This window comes from Panthera leo, chromosome D2 (assembly GCF_018350215.1).
Source record: "Panthera leo isolate Ple1 chromosome D2, P.leo_Ple1_pat1.1, whole genome shotgun sequence".
Lineage (NCBI taxonomy): Eukaryota > Metazoa > Chordata > Mammalia > Carnivora > Felidae > Panthera > Panthera leo.
Window position 1 is genome coordinate 40,836,860 of NC_056689.1, and position 27,173 is coordinate 40,864,032.

General features: G+C 39.3%; 1 protein-coding gene across 4 annotated transcripts in view; it reads left to right on the forward strand.

Annotated features, from left to right (window-relative positions):
* NRG3 (neuregulin 3) overlaps positions 1-27,173 on the forward strand; it is a 1,047,305-nt gene that overhangs the window by 456,835 nt on the left and 563,297 nt on the right. For all 4 annotated transcript variants that reach the window (XM_042908760.1, XM_042908761.1, XM_042908762.1 and 1 more), the window contains exon 2: positions 12,226-12,355. In XM_042908760.1, the coding sequence (XP_042764694.1) occupies positions 12,226-12,355 (130 nt within the window). The remainder of the gene's footprint in view (positions 1-12,225; positions 12,356-27,173) is intronic.

The following is a 27,173-nucleotide window of genomic DNA, read 5'->3' on the forward strand; positions in this document are numbered from 1 at the left end:
AAGTGATAGTAGAGTTGTAGGGTGTGCACTTATAACAACATCATTTTTTTTTTTGGTAATTGGTGGAGCCATTTCATTCTTTACTCATCCAGTTTCTTTAGTAGCAAATGGGAAATCTACAAGCTGCCCTGAGAGGAACATCTTTATATTTGAAATTCTGTAACCCTATCCAGTCTCCAAACAAGCACTAAGACCACAAATTCTGGCTGTTATGAGTACGTTTGCCACCCTTCCCCTGCCCAGCACTTAGCAGAATGGACTGAGCACCTGACAGTGACACATACCTAGTAGTTCCTGGGAGACTGTCACATGCCTTATGATCTCAGAGCTGAGCTCCTCAGTTCTACTCCAGGAACTAGTACAGTACCCAAGGGTCTTATAGTATACGTTCAATGATAGATTGTGAAATTGATAAGTGATTTTAATTGACATTATGCAGAAACATTGCAGAATTGGATATTAGGGGATGCTTAAATAAATAGATGTTGACTCAATTAGTAGAAGGTAAAGAAGGGAAAAAAGTGTTTCGTGCCATCTCTTGACAAGATCCACTACAGAGCAATGTTCCTTTTTCTCATTTAGCCTTCAGGAAACCCTATGAATTAAATGTTTTTATGTGTTCAGTCTACCAGTGTTCAAAATGCCAATAAGCAGCAAAATTGGAATGCAAAGCTCCATTTGCGATCACACATTAAAGCGTTGGGTTGGATACTTAAGCCTAGGTGGACTAGTTCCCGCATCCCAAGGCAAAAAACACTGAGTTCCAATACGGTACAAAGAAACAAAGCTTTCCCCCTTGTGCTTGGTATGTACTACATGTAGTTGTGAAGAAGGTGAGTGGGGGAACCGAAGAGGAGACTTTTTAAAGCAGTGCAATGAATGATGTGTAGGAGATTTAGGGAAAATGCCTATTCCCTAAATGGGTTGCTAAAATGATAAATGACACTGTGACTGAATGAATTTTAGTTTGTCCGTTGTGAACAGATGTGGCATTTTAAGGGTTAACACTGCATTATTGATTTCCTATATCTATTTAGTCAGCACTTCTCTTTACCCACCCCACCCCCTTTTTTAAGCGTGGATACGTTGAAGTTCATGTGTCTTACACTTCCAGTGGCTCTTTTCACTTTTAGCGTGTTTCTGCTGTCCCTTCCTGTCTTCTTGGTCCTGATCCATTGGCCGCGTGTTTGAATTTCCTCTCCTTCTTGTGCAGTCTTCTCTTTGCCATGCTTTCTAGGAATTTGTATCTGTTCCACCTCACTTAACATTTCTTTATCTTCTCTTGTGCATGTAGCACTCTGCTAGCTAGCGTGGGGGCTGCAGATACAAGACAGCTTGAAGACATAGTCCTTGTACTTGAAGAACCATGAGTTCGTTTTTCCCAGTCCTTTAATACAATTTTCATAATTTCTGCAGTCAGCCAGCCTGAGTACCCACTAAAGTCTTTGACATTTTCTTTGAGAGGTTTCTCTTAATTGACTTTTCTTCACACCCAGAGTTATAGACAAAAGAACCAAAGGATGATGGAGGTGGTGGCTGGAGTAGGGGTCAGGATTGAAGGCATTCTGCTAGGTAAAATAAGTCAGAAATACAAGCACTCTACGATCTCACCTAAATGTGGAATACAAAGAGTCAAACTCATAAAAACGGAGTAGAAGGGTGGTTATAATCTCAGTCTCTCCAAGGATCTGAAAGCAGCAGTAAGGTGGGTCTAGTTCCCACCTCAGCTCACTCCCCAAGTCCTTCTTATGTAGAAATGACTGGAGTACTAAGCCACTGTTGACAGAGCTGCTCTCTCTTTGAACTCTGTTCAAACAGTTGACCTGGTGAGCAAATACATAAGCTGGGGTTCAGACCCAGGCCCGCAATGCCCATATGGCTGCAATGCCTGTGACTTTATCATGACCCATATAGAGAAAGAAGTGCTTGAATTTCTGAACATGAAAATAAAGGCCCTCACCAAGAGCCAGAGATAGTAAGGGGAAAAAATAAGATTTTAAATAAGTGAAGTGGATGATGTTCATTTTTATGAAGAAATTTGGAAAATCGTGTCAATGTTTAGACATTATTTCAAAGCCATAATGGCATGAAAAATAAATTTGAAAGAGGCCATAATAGAAATTCCCAGTGTCAGGTACTGTCTTTGTTTTAGTTTTTGTCCACCTACCTTCTCCCAGTGCCTGCCTCACTCAGTGTTTCATTGTGTGCTCAGATCGACGTGTGAGAAGATGAATGGATTACTGAAAAATAACGCTTCCTGATTGCTCTTACACTCACTCATAATACAGTAACTAATGGAATTTGGTAAGGAGAGGCTTGAATATGCACACCTTTAGAGAGTCCAAGCCTGAGAGCAGGTGGAACGCAGAATGCTGAAGAATGTGCATCTCTGGGTGTCATTCTTGCCTTTCCATTTGCTAGCTGTGAAATCCTAACAATATTGCATGGTCCGTCTGTGTTTCAGCTCTTCTGCAAAATGAAAATAATACTTATATCTGAACGATAGATTTATTCAAGCATTATAATCACATGTTGACTTCTAAGGTTGCTGTTTACCCTAAGATTGTCTAGTTTCAGTTGTTACAGCTAGGATAGCTAAAGACAGATTTCCACAGTGAGAAGGTCTGATATACAGCAGTGTGCTTTGTTAATTGTATCAACTGTTAAAGTGTTGCTGTTGTTTTATTCTAGTTGGTAAATAACCACTGCTCACAGCCCCCTGCATGAAGTCACTCCATGACATCCAAGATGCCCTGCACCAGGGTTTCTGAACTTCCTCGGTATTAATGCAGAAGCCAAGGAATTAAGATCAGCCTTGTAGCCATCCTACTCATCAACTTCCATGTGAATCACCAAATACTGGCAATTCTACTTCATAAATCTCTCTCGAATCTACCACTTCTTCCCCTCATATCTCACCTGGATTATGCCTTAAAGGCCTGCCTGTAAATGCTACTCTCCAAATGAATTATCCGCATTATAACCAGACAGGAGACGAAGACTGTATGATGGTCCCCTTTTAGTCTCTTTCCCTGCTTTTGCAAGAGGACTAAAGGAGAGCTTGTCACTGACACAGAAGCAATTGTCACTTACTTAACGTTGTTAGAAGAGGGAGGTAGGTATACTTGGATGTTCTATGCAAAGTGGCCTTATCATCTGTCTGGTGCCAAACAGAGTCACAGAGTACTTGGTGGACTATCGTGTGCTCATATGGAGACATCACAGTCTGGCTGCCAGAGGGATCATTTCCCATTTTGTCAGACGTTCCCTTACTTACACATGAGCAGTAGCATTAGAAATTACAAATAGCATTATAACTGCATTATAAATTCCAATACCATCAGCCAAGGAAAGAACATGACCCTTTGTGGGTGATTGGCCAATCTTGATTTCCAAAACAAAAAAGAGTGCTGAGATTGTTTGGGCGAGGCCTTTCAAGCTTCTCTGCTTGAGAAGCATAGAGACCTCTGCTAACAGATTTCAGGTCTCTACCTATCTTCTAAGTCAGGTGCATCAGGGAATTTTAATGAGATGCCATTTTAGACCTAAGTCACTCAGCTCTCCTTTCCACATTATGTTCCCTAAGCGACCTTTTACTGGGATTTGATTTCCTGTGCCTTTCAAGATGGGACTGTGTCCATGCTGGGGACAATGTCCCAATGTCTGCAACTCTTTGTTTCCTGGATGCACCTTGCAACAGCCTCCCATCCGGTCTCCCTGAATTCCACCGAGAGGCCTCTGTAAGTCAACAGGTGACACACCCACCTTGATAGCACACCAGAGCTGTCTAAAACTCCCCTTGTGTTCTCATTATACAAAATTACAGAGCACTTTCTTAGTTGTTTCCCCACACATGCCAAACACAGAAGGCCCCCTGGGACATCCCTGTCCTGTCTCCCTCTCATATTCCTTGGGCTCCAATTAACACTGGACAAAAGCAGGTTCCTCTAGGACTCTGTGACTTGATATATGCTGTTCCTTTGACCTATCCATGCCAACAGGTGCCCACAGACGAATCATTTATAGTTGTTTTAGGCCTATGTGAGATGTGAGTTCCTCCTACTGAAGTCTTCCCCAAATCCTCAAGTTAGAAGTAGCTGTTGGCATTCTGTACGTCTTCATTTCTGCCTCTAAGAGCTTTCTGATCACTCAGAATCACAATGTGACTGTTTACATGCCTGCTCCCCACCCTTTTCCTAAACTCAATTTTGAATTCCTAGGGACCTGGCAAGGCCATCTCTATATTCCTAGAATTTATCTCAGGGCTTGACACGTAGTAGATGCTTAATGCATGCTTTCTGAGTGTTATAATAGTTATAACAATAATGGCTATACCAACATCACTGCACATGCATATCTTTAGCCTGATAAGGTAAACACCACCTTGTAGCTCCATACCTGTAATAATGTGTTTAGAGATAGATGATAAAAGAAAAAAAAAGTATCTATACTTATGGGAATGGACCTGAGGTTCACTGCTGAAGATCAGAGTACTTTTTTTTTTATGTTCATGTGAACATGTTCAAGTTCGTATGTTCAAGTGAAAAGTAAATAGATACCTTTAGTGAACATTTATATTTTGTTTACTCAAGAACTTTCTCCCAGATTCAAATCCCTTACCTGTCAAATGTTCACAGAGATGATATTCAAAATATTTAATACACAGTATGGAAATGACGGGACTAATCAGAATAAATCTACCCATAGCTGGAGCAGAGTCAGTGGGATCATTGGTATGACTAGTTGAGTCTGAGAACCAGTTTGTGGAGGAAGAATAGGTTTGGGGAGAAAGAGCAAGACTTGGGCCTTCTACAAGTTTATTTTTAGTTGCCTTTGAGATATCCATCAGGAAGAAAAAGGTAGGCAGGTTGAGTTCAGATAAACCAGTGGACTAGAGGGATGACTTTGAGAGTTATTGACATGTAAGTGATATCAGACAGGATCACCCAAAGTGGACTAGAGGGATGACTTTGAGAGTTATTGACATGTAAGTGATATCAGACAGGATCACCCAAAGTGGCTGGATCTCAGAGAATTACCCGGAAAGCTGGTTAACAGAGCACCGCACCACGCACTTCCAGTTTCTGATGCAGTAAATTTCGGATGGGACTCATAAATTATTACTAATACATCCCCAGATAATGCTGATGCTGCTGGTCATGGGACCACTCCTGAAGTAGCACTCACCGGGGAATATGTAAAAATGGGGGGGGGAGGGGAAAAAAGGTTTGTAGGAAGCAGTATAGTGGAACAGGTCAGGCTGCATTGGTTTGAGTCCAGAAGCTACCAGATAAGAGCCGTGTGACCTTGGGCCAATGATATAACTCTCTAAGACTTAATTTCTACATTTGTAAAGTAAAGTAAATAATAGCATATATTCATAATGTTTTTTCCTAAAGTTTATTTATTTATTGAGAGAGAGAACATGCGTGCATGAGCAGGGGAGGGGCAGAGAGAGGGAGAAGAGAGAGGATAGGATCCCAAGCAGGCTCCATGCTGTCAACACAGAGCCAGATGTAGGGCTCTATCCCACCAACTGTGAGATCTATGACTTGAGCCGAAATCAAGAGTAGGAGGCTTAAACACTGAGCCACTCAGGTGTCCCTATAGTGCTATTTAAAGCCCCCCCCCCCCAAAAAAAAATAGCTGATGGAAAATGCTTAGCACAGTGCTGAATATATGTTTGGAATTATTTGAAGACTAGTTCTTAAGCCATCTGGCTTTTAAGTTATAGGAGACAGGTGGCAAAGACTAAAAGGCAAGAGGAACTTCAACATTATGTGATAACATGGAAGCCAGTGAAAGAGGTGGGAGTGGTTAAGAGTGTTAGGTACTTCTGAGAGTTCAGAGAAGATGAGAAAAAATATGTAAACATCCATTGGATTTAGAGGTAGCTGGTGATATAGACAAACCATTTCAGTGGAGTGACATGTGGGGCAGAGATGGTGCCTATGAAGCTTACAGCATAGTGCCTATCAGAAGCCCAAGGACTTGTGACAAGACAAGGGCCTTAGTGACAGAAGCTGCTATTACAACTATTATAGCTGAAAGCAGTTTGGATAGGCATGTGTATGCATGCAGGTAGAAGGAAATATATTCAGGTGTAGGATAAACTGTGAATTCCCAAATAAATGCAATCCCATTGAACAAGCTATGTCTCATGCAGGCTTATTTAGGCTGGTGCAGTTTTTAGAAGCAAGATTTCAAACAGTAAGGTGGCAGGTATGTAATGCAAATTTAATAAGGGTCCTTTCTACATTTGCTATGGGAGTTGATGGCTCTGGGATGCATCAGCAACTGTCAGTCCTCACGGCAGCCCCATGACTCCATTGAACTTTCAGATTCCTTGCCCCACACTCTCCATTTCTCCCATGCCAGCAAAATGAACAATGTCTGGTCTCTGGCAGCAGGAAGAAAGCTATCTTTGCCTCTTGCCAGTTGACGAATGGTTTGTTTCCCTTTCAGACACTACTGCATTCTTACAATTTTCCTTGACCATTAAATATTTTATAATTTTTTTTAATGTTGATTTATTTTTGAGAGAGACAGAGCATGAGCAGGGAAGGGGCAGAGAGAGACAGAGACACAGAATCCAAAGCAGGTTCCAGGCTCTGAGCTGTCAGCACAGAGCCCGTTGTGGGGCTCAAACCCTTATGACATGCCCGATAAATGGCAGATTTCAACCGGAAATGGTAACGTATGACCGTGGGTTTCATTTACAGCGTTCGCACGGAAGACTCTGCTGGGTCCATGACCATATTACGTGGATTCCAGCCTGGAAAGGTATTTTGCTACTCCTAAAAGCTTTTGGATTGCATCTTAACTTTTCTTTGAAAATTCTCATGAACTCAGTGGGGAAGGCAAAAACCGCTGGATGACTGCGACATTTGCAAGCCAGGAATGTGCAGAATGTGTGTAGGGTTTATGCTGTACGTCATCATTTCCCTTCCCTGGGTGTTTTTGTTCTTCATATCTAGAATTCCTTTTCCTGTGCTGATTAAATCATGCCCATTCAAGACCCAGCTCCAATGCCAACCCTTTGGGAAGCCTTTAGAGATAACTATAGCTTGAATTTGGCTCTCCCTTATTTTGATTATCTACTGCAATTATTATCTGTAATAGTCTATTTAGCACTCTTATTCCTGCAACAAAATCTGTGTTCCCACAGTGTGCAGTGTTGTGCTGGCAACAAAGAAAGCCTCAATAAGCAATATTCAGGTTCAACTTACTACTTAAGGGGGAAAATCATTGTTTTATTTCATTAAAAAATTAACTTTCATTGCAAAATCTGCAGGGATTTCTGTCTCCCAGCCTTACATTTTCTTCCCATTTTTCCTTTAATGAATTAACCACCACTCCTTCCCACTGTGCGTTTAATTACTGTACTGATTGCTTACTATGTATGCTACATGGTGTGGAAAGAATACAAAACTTAAAAGCAAAGCACTCTCCCTGACCTCCCTGGGGATAGAGACCAAAACCCATAAAAATATAAGAAAATACATTAAACTACATATAACAAGTGCCAGATGAGTGGTCTGGACAATTATACAGCTCCTGCAGTCCCAAGGGAATGGGCACTAGTTCCTCATGCCAGCTCCTACACTTTCCTGGCCTGAGACCTTGAGCTTTGGCCATGGTGCTTGGAAGGCCCATCCTTAGCACCATCTCTGTTCATCGTAAGCTTGGATTCCTTTGTCCTCTCTTTTAGACTATCTTCGCTAATTTTTTTTTTTTCTCCTCCCATCTCCTCTTCCTATGGAGTGGATTTTTTCCCCTCTTCTCATCAGTTTCTATACACTTTATCTACACTGCTTTTGGGGCTCTTCTTGAGTCCTAACTTCTAAACATTTATTCATATGGTGTTTTTCTTTTATGAAAAGCATGTATACTTTTCCACACAGAACATTCAGAAAAATGCTCATGTATGAAAAGGTCATTCTTCTATAGGTTCATTGGGTTCATCTCTGTGTCAAGCCATCTGTAAGACTTCGGATCAGAGATGTGAAGACCTGCTCTGTCCCCTCAGGACCTCATGGCCTGGTCAGTTGGGAGATTCACGGGCTAATGCAGTGGAGAGAATGTCTGAGAAGGAGGTACACTGCAGTAAGAGAGAGCCTTGAAACACAAATGGGAATTCATGGGGATAGTAGGCCCCTCCCATCTTAGTTTACTTACCTGGACCTTTGTCCGTATGATTTTTGAAGACAGTCTAAAGCTCTATAATAGATGTATTTATCAGGTTACCTTCCTAGAAACAGAAGAATGCCCTTTGAATTTTAATTTTTTTAATGTTTACTTACTTTTGAGATACAGAGAGAGACAGAGCATGAGCAGGGGAGGGGCAGAGAGAGAAGGAGACACATAATCTGAAGCAGGCTCCAGGCTCTGAGCTGTCAGCACAGAGCCCGACACAGGACTCGAACTCAAAGACTGTGAGATCATGACCTGAGCCGAAGTCGGATGCTTAACTGACTGAGTCACCCAGGCGCCCCTGAATTTTAAATACATGACAAAATAGTACCATATACTATACCCAGCTTAGTATACTAGACCATTTTAAATATATAAACAGGTTCCAAAAATGTTGGGTAATTTTATAGATGAGAGTTCTATACCTGATTGTTAAGGTGTCCCAAGATTATTTAGGGCCATGAGAGTTTGGAGTTAGATCATATCCATTATGTCATTCTCCTAAATGTCCCATGTTTCCTCTTCAGAACAAAATACTCATCTGGGTATATTAAAGCACACTGTATCACCTTAGGGCACAGAAAGAAAATAAACTAGTACACTCATTTTATTTTTATGTTGTTTGCATTTGTGTTCTATTTTTTAAAACTTTTTTTAATGTTTATTGTTTTTGAGAGAGACAGAGACAGAGAGAGAGAGAGAGAGAGAGAGAGAGAGAGAGAGAGAGAGCATGAATGGGGGAGGGGAAGAGGGAGAGGGAGACACAGAATCTGAAGCAGGCTCTAGGCTCTGAGCTGCAGCATAGAGCCCAACACGGGGTTTGAACTCTCGAATGGTGAGATCATGACCTGAGCCAAAGTCAGACTCTTAACCAACTAAGCCACCCAGACACCTCCATTTATGTTCTATTTTAGATGTTTGTAATATATTTTATATGTAAAACAATTAACCAAATATGTACATATAAGCACTTATAGGCAGATATATAAATATTGGAGAGTGTCGTCCAAAATTATTATTGTGTCTTTGTTGAGCTGTGTTTGGTTATGAGTGATAGAAAGCCTAATAGTGATTAGACACTGTTTACTTATTTACTTTATTTACTACTTTATAAAAGTGTGTAGGTGGTCTTAGAGTTAGTGTAACAGCCTAGTGATTCCATTAAGAATTTTTTTTTATGTTTCCATTGACATATTTGGCATGATTCCTTCAAAGTGTAAAATTTTTACCTCATGGTGAGTTTTATTTACTTTGCCCAATGCCTATGTGATTTTAGGTGAGTAGTGATGTATGAATACTGTATAGTGGAATGTTTATGTAAATTCTAAGGTTTCAAATTTATTGATGATTGCAGTTTACTGATAGAAAGATCAAGTCTAGCATTCTGTTATTTCTTATTATATTAAGATATTAAAAATATTTAACAGTGGTGTTTTATTGAATCCAGTCATTGTAAAGGTATAAGTATGTGTAGTTATGTTAAATTTTGGATTCTCTCAGCTATGGAAACAAAAGACCTGAGCACATCTTAAACTGACATCTCTGCTCTCCCACCTTGGGCTTTGCAGAGGTGTTTCCTTGGGTCTCTGATCCTCTGTAATGTGCTGATAGACGATAACGTGATGGGGATGGCAGTTGGTAGAATGGGGAGGTAACCACTGGAGACAGCAGTTGTCAGATGGAAACTAATTGATTGTAATTGCTTTGCCATTGTATTGCTCTTGGAGTCTGTAGCTTGTTAAAACCACTGATTATAAAATAAGGACCTCACTTTTTATGCTGTAGGTTATGTTAATGAAAAGCTGTTCTTAGAAGAATGATCAGTGAATATCAATAAATGGATAATAAGAAATTAAAGGAAAACTTAACTAACTGATCATGAGTTAATATACTTCAGCAGGCAGAGTAGCAATCAACTGTGTGGTGTTCCATAGTGAATATTTTGTTCAGAGCTCTTGAATTTTAAATATTTCCCATGGAAAGAGAGATTGATTCTGTGTAACTATTTATTGCATACTGTCTTGAATAACAGATCTTCTCTGTAGAGGAGATCTCCTGGAAAAGGGAAAATGTGTCTGTTTTGCAGAGCCTTTATTTCGTGCCAAGGAATTAACAGACAGATACTTGAAGTGGAAAAATAAATTCCTGTTGTACCACCAAAAAAGGATATTAGAAGTGGGATTTTCAATGCTTACAGTATATGAGCAGTATATGAGTGAGGATTTATGTGAGTCTGAGGGCAATGTTTGCTTTTCCAATATTCCTCAATATTGAAGTAGGTATACTAAAATGGTAACATTGATGTGAAATTGTATCTAACTGTTGTAAGATATGCACTAACTTTTATATGATTGTAATGTCTTTAATGATGTATCTTTTACTGATGGCATTTGAACTGTTAGTAGTGTTCCAATGATCAGATTTATTGAAGATATTTTGAGCACTAATTGTGATTCATGGCTCAACCTCTGACCTTAAAAAGCTCACAGACTAAAGGAACAGATAAACGTCTGAACACATGGCTCCTTGCAGCATTGAATGTTGAATGCAGTGATGTGAGTGATAAAAGGTGCTAGGGAGACAAAATGGGAGAATGATGTAAGCTCTGAAGGATTTTGGATGTCTTCCAGCAAAGAAAAAGATGGTCCAGGAAGAAAGAACAATGTGACAGCTCCTGATGTTTGGGGAAATAGACACATAATTGGAAATTAAGTTGTGTCTTAAGGTACAGGAAGATGACACTAGAGGGCAAAATTCCACGTGGCCTATATCTTTCACTGAGGAATTTGGAGTTATTATGGGAATTGGACCCACTGAGGATTTTTAGATGTGTGAAGGACATGAGCAGATTTCCTTTGAGGACAATCACTTTCTCCTCAGTTTGGATAATATAACAGGAAGAGGCTCATAGTGAGTTCCAGTAACTAAATTGGTACAATAACCCATGCTATTGAGCATTATTATTAATCTAGGTCTATGAAAAGGAAACTAAAGGAGCTTAAATGCAGAATCATTTCTTCATCTTTGACTTTTTAAATCTATTTTTTCTCGAATCGGTAGGATTGGTGCTAATACATTAGTTGCTTAGAAGTCTGAAATTAGAAAGTCTCTACATGTGATAACAGAGTCTGTGTCCAGTAGGTAGCACATACTCATGGCTAGTTTCATATTTGGAAAGAGGACGTAGACATACAGCCTAACTTAAAACTGTAAGTGATTACGATTTTAAAAATCAATGTTTACAACAACGCTTAAAAAATGACAATAATTTGGTCCTGTTAGATATTTACCAGAAACATTCTTCACATTTGAGGTCCTGTTTAACAATTTGGAACATTTGCATTTTAATCACATAAGAAAAGGAGGATGTGAAAGAATAATTGGTTCAGCCATTAGCCAATTAGACCTGTAACTAAAAACAAACAACTCCAAGAAACTGACGTTGGTTTCCACAGAACAGTCACAATATGCACGGATCAGATGTTTCCTGGCATTTGGCAACAATAAGGGGAAGGAGATGCTTCCATACCACTTGTTTCCATACAACTGAAATTAATGGAAGTGGATTTGAGGTGCTTGTAGAATCATTCACCCTGTACTATTAGTGTGTCCTCAGATGGGGCTTCTACAGTGGTTCCAATTGTTAAAGTCTAGTGGAGAAATAAGATAACTGAATATAGGGCTTGTCTTAGGGCTGGTGTTTTGGAGGCTGGGAATCAAGGCGCCTGCAGATTCAGTATCTGGTGGGGACTCTCGTGGTCCGTAGAGCCCTGCCTTCTCACTGCATCTTCACATGACTGGAATGGGTGCTGGAGTTTTCTCGGGCCCCTTTTATAACGGCACTAATCCCATTCATGACCCAGTCACCTCCTATAGGCCCACCTCCTGATACCATCTTATTGTGACTAGGTTTCAATATGTGGATTTGGGGAGATGCACAACATTCAGTCATAGAGTGGTCCTGTCCAGTTGCATTTCTTCAGTCCCAGAATGCACTGCTGACACGGGTTCTTTGTGTGCTTCCCTTGACAGATACGACGACATATTCCACTGAGCGTTCTGAGCACTTCAAACCCTGCCGAGACAAGGACCTCGCATACTGTCTCAATGATGGCGAGTGCTTTGTGATCGAAACCCTGACGGGATCCCATAAACATTGTCGGTAAGCTATTCGCAGCTGGCACTGGGGACAGGCCCTCAGAGAGGGCAGAGCTCTGCGACTGTACATGTCATTCAATGGCAGAATCAGGAGTCTTCATATGAGAGGGGGCAAAGCTGGTAGCTTTAGTATTTGAGGAAGGTGAAACTGAATTCAAGTAGACAAGATTTGAGTTTTACTTGACTGAAGAAAGGAAGGTTTACTTTTATGTCTTCTAATTTAATAGAAATAATGATGTACTTGCTTTAGAAGCCTGCATTTTTGGTGCAGGACTTAAGTATGTTGGCTTGTTCTCAGAAATAATCCCTTCCTGCAAAACTACAGACTGGAGCCCAACAGAGCAAACTGCTCCTCTAAGATCTAGCTTCTCAGTGTTGACTGTGAACTAAGGCCCAGACTGTAACTGTGTCCAGAGAAAACTGTATCTCATCTTGATTCTGCCCTTGTTTGTTAATTTCATTATTTTTTTAACACCTCTCATGATGAAGCATTCTCCAGCCAGATGTTGTAAATGAAATCATAGTCCTGTTATAGTCTAGGTAGAGAGCTACTTAGGGAAAATTCCCAATAGAGATCAGGAGATGTTTAGTTGGTTTTTAGAAACTTAAGGTTATATAAATGCTAAAAATAAAAACAAATGGAGATAAATAGTAGTAGGTACTGCAGCTTTAAGGTTCCATAGAAGAATCAAATTAGCATCCAAAACATATTTCCCACTGAGCTTTTATTTCTAGCACTACCCTGGTAATTTGTTTTTCATTGCAATTGTATATGCTTCAGTGATCATATGTACCCACACCCCTTTCCTTCTCTTTATTTACTCTTCTCATATGACACAGTTATTAAATTAATTATTCTGAATCATGAAGCATGGAAAATTATGACTTTTTTCTCTACATATTGCTATTATAAAACTTTATTCCATGTAGTTTTATTAAGGGGGCACAGAGAAATGCGTCTGGTAGTTAGGAACTTAGAACACGTTGGCAAATCATGCCTGGCTCTAAGAGCCAGCTGCAGTCCATGAAGAAGATGAGTTGTCATGGTGGGCACACAGGTTTGGAAGAAGTGATAAATGACAGTGGCAGATCTCGGTGAGAGTAACCGTGTGTTCTGTCAGGATAAACAGAACTGTGACCTTTCCTCGCCCTTGACAGTATGGCTTCCTTGTGACTCGGAGGCACCATTACATTTATGCCATTTACAAAATTTACACCCCATTTCTGTCCTCCGTGAAATTGCGTTGGGGATGAAGGGGCGTGGGAGTGTTCCTTCCGACATCTCTCTTCTTTGGTTATATTTATTAGGTCAGCGTAGACAGATGGAAATCACACGAGGGACTTTAAAACCCCAAGGGAGATGCCAAGAGTGGTCTATCCATTCAAAGCATGAATTGTATCCAAGCTCTTATAGCTCCTCAACCATATGTTAAAGGGATCATCATGTGGAAGTGGAAAATGAAATCAATTGAGTTCCTAATTGATTGATGGAGGGGTTAATCAGATGTCTCACCTAAAGCGGTGACTTTCCAGATGGTGTTTTAGGATCAGATCAGGCCCCACACAGTATGCAGGTGGGTGGGATCATCTTTTCCAAAACTGAGAATCTTGAAAATAACAAGATAATTCTTACTCTTTTTCAACATACAGCCTCAGTCTACTCTGTATTAGTTCATGGTGTATCAGTTTACTCGAGCCGCTGGAACAAAGTACCACAGATTGAGTGGTTTAAACAAAAGAAATACATTTTCTTACAGGTCTGGAAGCTAGAAATCTGAAATCTAGGTGTTGCCAGAGTTGTTTCCTTCGGAGAGCCTTGATGGAAGTGTACCCTCTTAGGTCTCTCTTCTTGGCTTATAGATGACCATCTGCCCCTTGTGTCTTCTCATTTTCTTCCCTCTGTACATGTCTGTATCCAAATTTCCTCTTCTTATAAGGATACCAGTCATATTGGATTAAGATCCACTCTAATGACCCTATTTTAATTTACTTACCTCTATGGAGACCCTCTCTCTAAAGACTCACATTCTGAGGTACTGGAGGTTACGACTTCAACATATTAATTCCTTGGGAGACAGATCCAGTCTATGATATCGGATCTCATGTCTAGAAAAGAAATCTTTTGCTTTTGTGCATATATGCATGTCTAATTCTTTTGCATACACAAGCAGAGATATATCTGTGATTTAGCTGGAACGATGTACATGTATAATAATTTTGATCTTCTGTCTTCATATTTCTTGCATATTTCAGCACAGACAACCTGTTATTTAACATAAAGTCACAACATAGCTAATCATGACAAAAGACCAGCCTACGACAGAATTGGAACTCGAGTAGGTTAATAGATGCCTATAAATCTCTTACTAGAGTGTATGAATAAATCACACATCGCATGTGCCTGCTATTCATCTCCTGGGCTTTGCTGTGAATAAAAAGCTTACATTTGTTCCTGCATCAGCCACTTCTAAGAATTCCCATGTAGTTATTAATAATGTGTTATTTTGTACAGCACTCTATTTAAGTAGTATGTTTCATTCATTCTTCTTCTGCCTTCGACAAATGTTTATTGAGCACCTCCTATCACCAAGACATTGTTGAATAAATACATACAGAAGTGAACTTAGGAATTAAGTGGTGCTGTACTTTGTAATGCATTTGAAGTAGATGAAGTAGTTCATCGTCAGGAAGTCAGGAAAACAAGGGAAAGTACTTTCACGTGACTGAAATGCTACCGGGGGTATCTTTGTAATGCATTACTAACCGGACTATGTTTCAAGTTAAACACAATTTAGTACATTAGAGTAGCAATATATAGGGGTGTATGTGAATCCGTCTCATTAAATAGTTTCCTTGTGACATTCAAATCTGAGAGAAATCAAGATACATTTTTTTTTTTAGTATTTTAAAAGTAAATTGCAATCCTATGATTGTGATTCCATGGAATCAATTTTTTTTCTACGTTGAAAATGACCGATCATGCTGTAACACTTTTCTGTGTACTTGGCAAAGAAAAACAAAAGCAAAACTACCTAAATCTCTCTGAAAGAGATCCTGAAAGTAGTGTATGTTCAAAAGAGTGAAAGTTGAGATGAGGGAAGTTTCATATTTTTCTCTTTGTTATTTTCTCACTCTTTAGTGTATTTTCAGGTCTTTCATAAAGCCATTTTTAGTATTTAGAAATTACAGAGCAAGCTAATGAACATTTAAGAGCAACACCAAGATTCTAAAAATAACTTGAAAGAGGGGATTTTAAAGGAAGATAGGGGTGTCTGGGTGGCTCAGTCGGTTGAGCGTCTGACTTCGGCTCAGGTCATGATCTCACAGTCCGTGAGTTCGAGTCCCGTGTCGGGCTCTGTGCTGACAGCTTGGAGCCTGGAGCCTGCTTCAGAGCCTGTGTCTCCGTCTCTCTCTGCTCCTCCCCTACTTGTGTGTGTGTGCTCGCTTGCGCTCTCTCTCTCTCAAAAATAAATAAACATTAACAAGTTAAAAAAATAAAGCAAATAGTTTGGTGAGGGTAGAATAGGAACACATTCTAATTCACTACCTGAGGGAGTACAGTTTGTTAAATATCTTCTGTATGTAATGTTTCAGTATGTTTCAAAATATTTACATTGTTTCTAAAAGTTTAGTGTACAGAGATGTATAGGTAGATTTATTTGTAAGGATGTTCACCACAGATTTATTTGTAATAGGAAAGAAAAAGCCTGAATTTATAAATGTATATAAATTAGAATATATCTATACATTGAATGAATTCAACCTAAGTGGAATTTTCATAAGGTTTTAGGGACATGAACGTGCTCATTATATCATGTTATATATGAAAATTACGATATTATAAAGTTGAACATATAATAGCAATCCAATTCTAAAAATGAACCTTAGGAAAAAGACTAATAGGTTTTACAACTATTTTCTTCTTCAAACTTTATGAATTTTCTAAGAGCTGCACATTGCACATGTATTTCATTTATGTAATAACTAGTTAAGACAGTTGACCCTTGCTTCTCATCTTTCCATTAAGAAAGATAGATAGTGTCCCTGTCTCTGTAAAATCAAGGTCATTATAATTCACTATTATTAGGCTGATAAGAGAACTTTCAATTAAGCCCTTCCAGATTAAATACTACCAAGTCTATTTGAATGTGTCTGTTCTTTCTTTTATTAATAATTCATTTACACTCTTTACACTAATTCTTTTCCATGCTGAATTCATGTGTTTTGAAACATTAAAAAATGGATTAAAGAACAGAAAGATAGATTGTACGGAAATAAATCTGGGTGCCAAGGAATGCCAAGTCACTAGAAACTCCTTGAATCAAAATATTCTGAATGAAAGCAGGGTATTCTCTAATATATTTATTTTTATGTCATTTCTAGAAATTTTAAGGACTTGGGAAATGGTTCTATCTGTAATCTCTTTCACTAGAGTCAAAGAGGTAACCACTGTAACTGAAAAGACTGGTGGGCATTTGGCTGGGCCAAACGTGTTTTGCGGCCAAATTCAAGTTGAAAGGATGTGCCTCTTCTGAATTGAAGCTCGTTAGGTGTTTTGCCAGCCTTGCTGTAAAAATGGATTTTCAAAACTTTGGAAAAGATAACATTTGAGCTGAATTTGATCTGTAGCGATCATTGTGGAAATTTGTCAAGCAATTCACTGGAAGATGTTTGAACGCTTGAAATATGGGACTGCTAGAAAAAGAGAGAAGCAGTCTAAGGCAACCATTGCCCAAGGCAATACTTCCATAAAGGGGCTGATGGCCTGGGCAATGATCTGGGTGAAATGTTTGCAGGACTTGGGAGCAGGGAAAGCAATTAAAAGGAGGGGGAGCCCTCTAGGAGTTGCTGTTCCTTTGTGTCATTCTGCCTGAGTAGGTTTTGAAATCAAAGCTTCCATTTTTAAGAGAATTGACTGGGCACAATGTAACCATTTTCTGATGATGTACTGTATAAAATTACAGGACCATCCCTGTCAGAGCTTTGCTTCGTCACTTTGGAGGTCCATTAGCTCTCCCACCCAGTGAGGGTCCTCTTTATCAAATGGTTCTCCAGTAAGTGCTCTGAGAGCAGCAGCTAATGATTCCCTGTGGTTGACGCAAGTCAGAATGGAAATGGAGTTTGGCACACATCCCTGAACTCCATTGATGGGAGATGATGGAGGCTGAAATACCTCTAACTCCAGGCCTAGTGGCAAGAACCCCTGCAGAATGGAATTGCATTACAGGGTGAAGGGCTTCAGAAGAATTGTCAAGTTCATCAGACAAATGTTCATGAAAATGTTTGCCACAGTCCAGACATAATTTGAGTAATTTGCAATAGCCATGTTAATAACGAACTGTGCACTGATTACCCCTGATAAGAAGAAATGAGCCAAGGTATAACCATTTGTCCCTTCTTCTCTGTGAATGGAGCTTATCAAAATAGTCTCATTGGTTCCAAAAGCAAAGAAAAACAACACGGTGAGCATAATTTTGCAACTGCGTGACACTCAGGCATTAGTTTACTTAGTTTAAACCATATGCACTGGACCCAAGCTGGTATTCTTCAAGGGCCACATAAAGATCATAAGATCTGAGAAGCACATGTGATGGAGAATAAAAACATATTTTTTAGTTAATGCCCAAAGATTCTTACCTTATTTTGATGTTTTCTAAATTGATTGGCAGCTCTACTTGAAGCGTGAAATGGTGTTTCTTAAGGTGGTTGTTCTGATTTGGGTTTCTTGTTACATCAAAGATTGTCGTAAATGTGTTTTTAAATAGCTTCCTTATATGATTTGAGAGGTACATGAGGCAAATGTGAGCATTCAAGACAGACTGAGTTAAAAACTCTGCTCAGCTTTACACGGGGTGTATGAGGGTTTTTTTTGCAAGTCATTTAATCAGAACCTTCAGTCCTTTATTTAAGACAGACAGACAGACAGACAAATACTTGCCCCAAAGATTGATACAAGAATTGAAAGCAGCAACATCTAGAAAATTCCAAATAGACAATAGCCACTATGTATATGCTTTTCTCAGTTCTTTCCTCTTCTTGCCTTCTGCTTATATTGAAACCAAAGCAAAGCATGTTTGCTGGAATCCTGTGAGAGAAGTTGGGTGGGTATCATCTGTGTATTTATTTATTTATTTATTTATTCATTGATTCATTCATTCCTTCATTCATTCATTTGAGAGACAGGGAGAGAGAAAGAGAGAGAGAATGAATGAGCAGGGGAGTGGGGGAGAGGGATAGAATATTAAGCCGGCTCCACTGCAGCGAGGAGCCCTACGTGGGCTCCATCACACCACCCTGGAATCATGACCTGATCTGAAATCAAGAATCAGATGCTCAACCAACCGAACCACCCAGGCTCCCCTCGTCTGTGTGTTTAATTAAAAAGAGACTTTTAAAAGGGGAGAAAGGCATGCCAGGGGATTCCTTGTGTGTTCAGAGGACTTAGGCTCCTCACTGCTAATTCTGATACTCTGACAAATCAGCAATTTCTGTTATTTCTCCCAATTCTTCAACCAGTTCTTGCTTTTCCAAGATTTTCTTCTTGCAGAATATAGCTTTAAGAGGAAAAAAAGACATTCTTCCTTTCCTAGGTCATCAGTATAACTTGCCGTAATTGTGTTGACCATTCCCATTTGGACTGGTGGGTTAGAGTCGGTACTCTACCACTAAGTAGTAGATGGACAAATTATACATATTCTCTGAGACTCAGTTTTCTTATCTATTAAATGGGAACACGAATATGACTACTTTACAGGATCGCTGTGAGGGTTGATATAAATAAAATGTTCTTGTATAAACACTGAGTTTAATGGAGTCAGTGGGGTATAATATAAGAGGGTGTGTCTGTTGGTTTTTGTCTGCACAGCTTTGTTTTCAGGTCATTTGACTTGAGCCAGGGTTTCTGGATGGGTACTCAGAGTCTCCTAACCACATAAAGTTTAGTTTAGAACTACTAAGGAGAGTTAAACTGACTCAGGTGAATTTTTGAAAAACACAGTAATAACTGATCATGGGCTGGAACACTTTTCAGAGTCAAGGGCCATTATAATTATTCAAGCAGTAAACTTAGGGGAAAAGCAGGAACAAGAGGCTACGGTTTGTTAGGCAAATTCTCCCTCTTCTGTAGATAGGAATATGCAGAACACTCCCCTTTCCTCTAACTGTTCAGGCCATTCTGACTGAGGACCCTCCACAGCACCCCTGGATGTGCCCCCCACCCCTAGGTACAAGCTTCTTGTGCGTGGCCTGTTGGGTTGCAGTGAGTTGGCATCTCCCCCACTCAGCCAGAATAATGTGATCACATTTGCCATAATTTAAGTGAATTATGGATTCTTTCACCAAATTTATTTGTTTTGAATATTGAGAACATATCCATAAATATCCTTGTAGCTAGAGGCAGTCTGTCTGTACAGATATGAACAACATTAGACATGGTAACACAGGCCCTGCCGTGCAGGCTTCTCAGGCAAACATTCCAGTAAGAAAAAAACAAACAGGACAAAGATGGCTGGGATGTTCTGCCTAGGCTCCTGGGGCAATGAGAGAACATGCACGATCCTCCCGCCATCTACCTGTCTATTAATTTTAGAACATTGGGCAGCATTTCCACTTCCTGAGGATGGTGTCTTTTCAATTCACTTTGGTTTAACATCTTTGAAAAAAATGTAAAAGAATATTTAAGGACCAGATCAACATTGTCTATCTATATCTATCATCTGTATCTGTATCTGTATCTATATATACATATATATGTATATACGTATATAAATATGTATATGTAGGTATGTGTGTATATATATGTATATATGTGCATATATATATATATAGTGTGTGTGTATATATATATATGTGTGTGGGTATATATATATATATATATATATATATATATATATATACATATACATTTAAGTTCCTCAACATACTGTAATCTGAATGGCCATATAGGTTGTTATCCAAACCAAAAATATTTGAGATGTAATGGCCAGTTTTAATAATTTCTTCTCTAAAATAAGCATAAACCAGGAATACCTTAAGCTAAGTGCGGCACATGGTTGCCCTAATTACAATTCAGATAAAACTCAAATTCATGGAAAAACATGTAGGCTATATGTATTTTCCTTAATATAAATTTCACAGGATTGTACAACCTCTGTATTATTATCCCCACTTTTTCCGAATCAGCTGAGCATTCCCTGAGACACCAAGTACTGAATAAGAAGGCAGAGCAGGGACTCCCAGAGCCCAGGCTCTCTCCACTGTACCCCAAATCTATGGAAGGAAACGTCAACATCCAGTTAGTGTTGTCTTTAGTTACCCTTGTGCCTCACCATTATTTGTGAAAACTAAAAAATGTGGCTAGAGAAAGAAGCAGCTGAAGACAGCATTTCTAAAGTATATCTTGGAGTGCATCTCTATAAATCTGTTTTTTTATGATCACAGCTATTCTCATGTTTTAATGAATATCAGGAAAATTAGTCTGCTTTAAGCTGATTCAGTGCTATGCACATACACACATATGTATATGGAATATTTACTAAGTATCTGCTGTCGAGCGGGACACTGAGGTCCAACGGTAAATGAGAAGAAAGCATCCCTTTCTTTACAGAAGTTGCTGTTAGTTGGAGCACGAGGAAGTCCCCACAATCTAGCGTGACAGGTTTCCATGGTGGGCAAACACTGACAATCACTGAGTACCAAAGGTTACACTTGAGATAGGAGGGAAATCCTTACCAGAATGGTAACTTAGAAGGAATATCTTCATCAAGTACATTTCATACAAAACCCCCTTTTCAAGTTTAAAAAAAATGAGAAATTAACAATAAAATTAGAAGATGAAACAGGAGATAAATGAAAGTATTAAGCGTGATTTGAGGAAAATCTTGTTCAGAGATAGATGTGACATGTGGTGATACAGAATATGCTTATAGATATATATGTCATATGTAGGAGGTATAGAATGTATGCTTAGTCCTATCCTACATACACTAAAATGTAAGTGGCAGTTTGATACATTATTTCCATTATTCTACCAATGTTTATTAAGCACATTCGGTGCTTAATGTCCAATGGAATGTAGTAGGAGTGTAGGGATAAATGTGCTCAGAAAAACCTAAGAGAAGGATTGAGATGGACATATTCTAGTTCAGTTCAACATGACAAGTTCTGTGATCTGTATCATCCAATGTATATGATCTGTATGTACTTAGCTCATAGCTGCATAGGAGACTCCAAAAACCAGTTGTCAGTCCTAAAGCCAGGAAGAGCTTCTGAAAGGAAGTAACATGAATTTGCACTTGGAAGGATAAAGAGCCTCCTCCTTCCTCAGTTGGAAGCTTGTTCTTGCTTGCCAACACAGGCATAGAGAGTTGAGCTGCTATTGGAGAAAATTCCCTTCAAGCCCCAGGGAGGAAATTTCAAATGTATTTTACGTGCAGTTAAGAATAATCAGTTTACATCATAAATTCTTTCTTCAGTTGGGCACTTCTTTTCTGATTTATTTCCTCTCTTGTGTCCAGATGGTTATCAACAACATGTCGGGACATAATGACATCTTTAATTCCATTCCCTTAAAATCTGGAATTTTATGGTGAGTGGAAAGAACAGACAAGAGTATGAGTTTAATTTTTATTTTTTTAATTTTTATTTTGAGAGAGAATGAGGGCGAGTGGGGAGGGGCACAGGGAGAGAGAGAATTCCAAGCAGGTTCCATGATCAGCATGGAGCCTGACAAGGAGGCTGATGTGGGGCTTGAACTCATGACCATGAAATTATGACCTGAGCCAAAATCAAGAGCTGGATACTTAACCCACTGAGCCCTCCTGGTTCCCCAAGAGTATGGTTTTTCAAACCTGTATCATATTGATTAAATTATTAAATCAAGATTCCTTTTATTTACACAAAATTAATTTATAATTTTTATCTACATATATGAAATATTTGCAGAAACCTTTTAATACCTATAATCTAAAATTAATTTATTAATATCTTCAGTATAAGTAATGATTTTCTGGCACTCAGATTTTCCTAACAAATTAAACATATCCGTTTAAGGATACCTTGACCATCAAGCATTGTGGAATTATTCAAGGAGAATGTAAAGGAGCTAAGATACTTGTCGGCATATTCAAGTAAAATGCCCTTCATTTTTGCACCTAAAAAGTATTTCTTTTCTCTAGCAGCTGTGAGGCTCATAGGAGGTCAAAGTAAGATAACAATATAGAGATTCCCTTCTAATGCATCAGATGGCATTTTGGCATTTACAGTGATCTGCACAAGAAAGAAAGGTTGTAAGAATTCAACCAGAGAAAGAAAGGTTGTAAGAATTCCTGAGACAAGGTGGCTTTCTAGTTCCTCAAAGGCTACTTTTTCATTCGAACACATCATAAATGGAGTTATAGCTCACATCAGGGAAAGGAGTTACTATTTCAACAGAAGACTTCATTAAACAAACAGACCCCAGGCTTTGGGGCAGAGGGGTGCTCTGCGATGGCAGTGTGGAGAGACCAAAATGATGCCCTGAGCCTGGCCTCCCTGGAGTCCACTAAAAGCACATTCATCCCAATGACCCTGTGCTCCTGAAGGGCAGAAATTCAATTAGGAACTCTCAGCATTGAGCCTTGGAAGGGAGGGGAGTGTATGTTAGTGGGAGACTCCACCTCCAGAAGAAGAACATACTCCAGCAGTTACAAAATCCAGGCTAATAATAGGACAATGGAGAGCGAATAACGCTAGGTTGGAAAGAACTGCAGAAAGGATGAGCTGATAAAGCATCTACTTTAAATAAGGTCATAATTTTGCCACAGTTTCGGGTGTGCTTCTGGGCTAATTTACAGCTACAATTGAAGTCACACTGAGGCCTTACTCTCTGCAACAAGGTTTTATTTTCAGTGCTCTGGAAAGCTCTTTCCTTTCTGCCTGGGTTAGCATATGTGAAAGAAATAATGATTGTTTTAATGATATTAAATAGTAGCTTTGATCTCTTTCCCCTACAAGCTAACCAAAACATTATCTGGATGTATGAAGTGATTCATTTGTGAACAAAATTTCTGTTTCTATTATAATATTCCTGTTCACCTACCTGACTCTCCCACTAGGCTGTGAGTTCATCTTTGCTTCTGGAACCTGCTACCTACTCACTAAAGATCCATTTTATAAATGAAAAGAACTCTAGGCAATACCTACCACCTGCCTTTTTCAGAGGATAGAATTGGGGTGTTAAACGGGAGACAATGAAAATGCTAACATCCATCTATTATTTCACACCTACTAAGTGCAAGGTGAAAGTTTTAACCCTTAATACACTGCTTCATGATTGCCTACACTGTCCTCATTTTACATCTGCAAAAGAATGTTGTTATCACCATTTGATGTCATGAAGGAGGCTCAGAGATGGAAGGTAGCTTCTTCAAGGATGTGCAGCCAGTAGGCAGCAGGAGTGAGCACCAATCTGTTTTGTTTGCCTGTCAAGCTCTGGATCTTTCAGTCTCCTCAAACTTATGTCATTATAAGAATCACTGAAGGAGAAGGTTAAAAATGTAGATTCTCAGGCTCCCCTTCTAAAGCTTCTGATTCAGGTCTTAAGATGGCACCCAAGAATCATGCATTCAGATGATTCCATTATTGAGACAAGTTGGGGGAATAGTGAATGAGACTAGTGTTTCTCAAATTTTGAGTGGGTGAATCCTCTGGAGATTTTGTTCAACTGAAGATTCATGTACAGCAGGTCTGAGGTGAGGCCTGATATTCTGTATTTCTTTGCTTTGCTTTGCTTTTTCTTTCTTTTTTCTTTTCCTTTCTTTTCTTTTCTTTTCTCTTTTCTTTTTTCTCTTCTTTTTTCTTTCCTTTTCTTTTCTTTTCTTTTCTTTTCTTTTCTTTTCTTTTCTTTTCTTTTCGAGAGACAATGAAGGCGAGAGAGAGAGAGAGAGAGAGAGAGAGAGAGAGAGAATCTTAAGCAGGCTTCATGCCCAGGGTAGGGTTCAATCTCACAACTGTGGGATTGTGACCTGAACCAAAAACAAGAGTCAGACACTTAACCGACTGAGCCACCCAGGGGCCCCCTGATATTCTGTATTTCTAACCTTTTTTTAAATGTTTGTTTATTTTTGAGAGAGAGAGAGAGGAACAGAGAGAGAAGGAGACAGAGAATCCAAAGCAGGCTCCAGGCTCTGAGCTGTCAGCACATAGCCCGATGTGGGACTTGAACCCACAAACTGCAAGATCATGACCTGAGCCAAAGTCAGATGCTTAACTGACTGAGGCACCCAGGCCTAACCATGTGTTTCTAACCATGTCCCAGATGATGCCCATACTGCTGCCCCATTGTCCACACTTTGAGCAGTAAGGAATTAAGTTCCCATGCTGCCTAGCACACAGGAGGAGCTGTCTTCTCCATCCATGGGGTCTTTTCATAATCCTGCCACTACGTTACATCCTCCATCCATATGTAGCTCAGTAATTGTGTCTAAGTAAAATTTTCTGCTCACACTTGAGAATATGTGAAGCTTCTGGAAACCTGTGTTAATCTCTGCTAGTTATCTTACAAGTTCATCTATTCTGCTGAGTAATCCCTAGGTACACGCAGCGTGACTTAGTCCTATGCTTACCCCATCCAGAACAGTTTTATAAGCCAAATGTCTCATCAGGTTTCTGTTCTATCAGGGAGATTTTATATACCATATCTGAGATTTATAGGTTTAGGCTGGACAATTAGTATTTCTTCCAAGGAGCGGAACCTTCAAGTTAGGGGGAAAAGTTCAGAGAAAGAAATGTATACAGCACTTGTTAAAGTTGCTAATAACCGCATCTCCCTGGGAATTGGGTTTATTCAAGATAACTCATCTGAGGCTTTTTAAAAATACTATTTTTTCAATTTTATTCAAAATTATTTTCAAACTAAGAAAGCTATTATATGTAAACATGACAATACATTAAACAGGTTTTACAATGGAAGACTAAATTTTCAAAAGGACAGTTCCGATTTGTCAGAAACAACGTTGTAAATCTAGGTCTTGCTGCTTCCTAGCTGTGTGACATTTGGTAATATCTTAGCTTCTGTGTACATTAATTTCTTTTTCTTTTCTTGAGTATAGTTCACACACTGAGTGTTAATTTCTTCATTGTGAAATCACCTGATTGGAGATAATTCCCAAGGTCACTTCTAATTTCTAAAATAGGTTGAAGAAGCTGAGTGAGCTATTGTATTTTCACCTGTGTCAGTAAATACTATTGTTTTACTATTGTTTCTTTTTTTTATTAATGTATTCATTTTTTAATCTTATTTAAATCCAAGCTAGTTAACATATAGTGTAATGATGATTTCAGGAATAGAATTTAGTGATTCATCACTTACATATAACACCCAGCGCTCATCCCAACAAGTGCCCTCCTCAATGACCATTGCCCAGTTAGCTCATCCCCCCAACACCCCTCCAACTACCCTCTCATTACTACATTTCTATCAAAGAAAAGCAGAGCAGTTTCAGAAGATGCTGAAGATTTCTGGAAGACACCATAGCTGTTCTGTCTTTTGAAGTACACAAGAGGAAATGCTGAATTGAGAAGAATGTGACTGTTACAGGAAAAGTGGCACAAAGCAAACCTATTACCCATCTGTGCCTGTGCTTCCAGACGGGCAGGTCCATGTATTCACCTGGAGGGTGTCTTAAAAATTCAAATTCTGGTTCAGTAGGGCCAGGGCAGGGCTGAAAATCTGCATCTCTAACAAGCCTGTGGCATTGCTGACTGCAGACCTGGCTTTGGGTAGCAAGTTGCTTTACCTGTATGCTTCAACCTTAGCTGCATAATAGAATCTCCCAGGGAGATTCAACATTCAGATGCTCAGGCCATATACAGAAGAAAACAGTTTGCATCTCTGTAAGTGGGGCATTAATATCTATTTTTAAACCAGCTCTGGGAGTTCCAATGGGCAGCCAACATTGCAAATCACTGGTCTACACTGCTGCTATAAACCTCCTTCACTTCCCCGGTCCCTGACAATTTTGGGTTTTCCTTTATGGAAAACTCTTTTATCACAATGTTAGTTGAATTCAGAACAGGTACTTACCCTCACTTCTGCCATCCCAGTAGGTCAAACTGACTACGCTAAGAGATCATCCTGTTCATCTCACAGAGTGCTTTCTAGTCTATGCCTGTAGACTTGGAGAATCTCATGGTAGTCTGTATGAAGCATGCTGCCTTTGTATTTTCCTGTGTCCCAGCACCACCATCACATATGGACACTTTTCCATAAGCTACATGGGTCTCCACAGTTATCACTTTCAGGTCACCTATTGCTGCACAAACATGGTACCCATATTTAGCAAAATGTTCCATGACTGCATGTTAAGACCTAATTGTTCTCTCTCTCTCTCTCTCTTTCTCTCTCACTCTCATTATGTCTTTTTCCATTCTGTCTCTTCCATTCAGCCTTCCATACACACTGAGCACTTACTCTGTCAAGCCTGTGCCAGGTCATTCAGTGGAACTTGTGTATAGACGAAGTACTTCTCTTGTACGGCTTCATTGGAATTGAAACCCAGAAGTGACATTGCTTGGCCCAAGGATGCGAACATTTAATGGCTCTTGACCCAAAATTATCTTGCCTGCATTGGGTAGTTAAATTTCTGCTTACTAATTTAATATGTGTAAGCTTGCCCCTCATTATTATTCACTGTCTGTGTCTTTGATTAATAAACACCCTACATCCTTTATGTGGACATAAAGTGAACTTTTATTTTTACTTCACAAGTTAATTTTTTGAAGGCTATAGAAAACCAAGAAGGAGTATTAAGCCAGTGAGTAACATTTTCATTTTAGGCATGTAT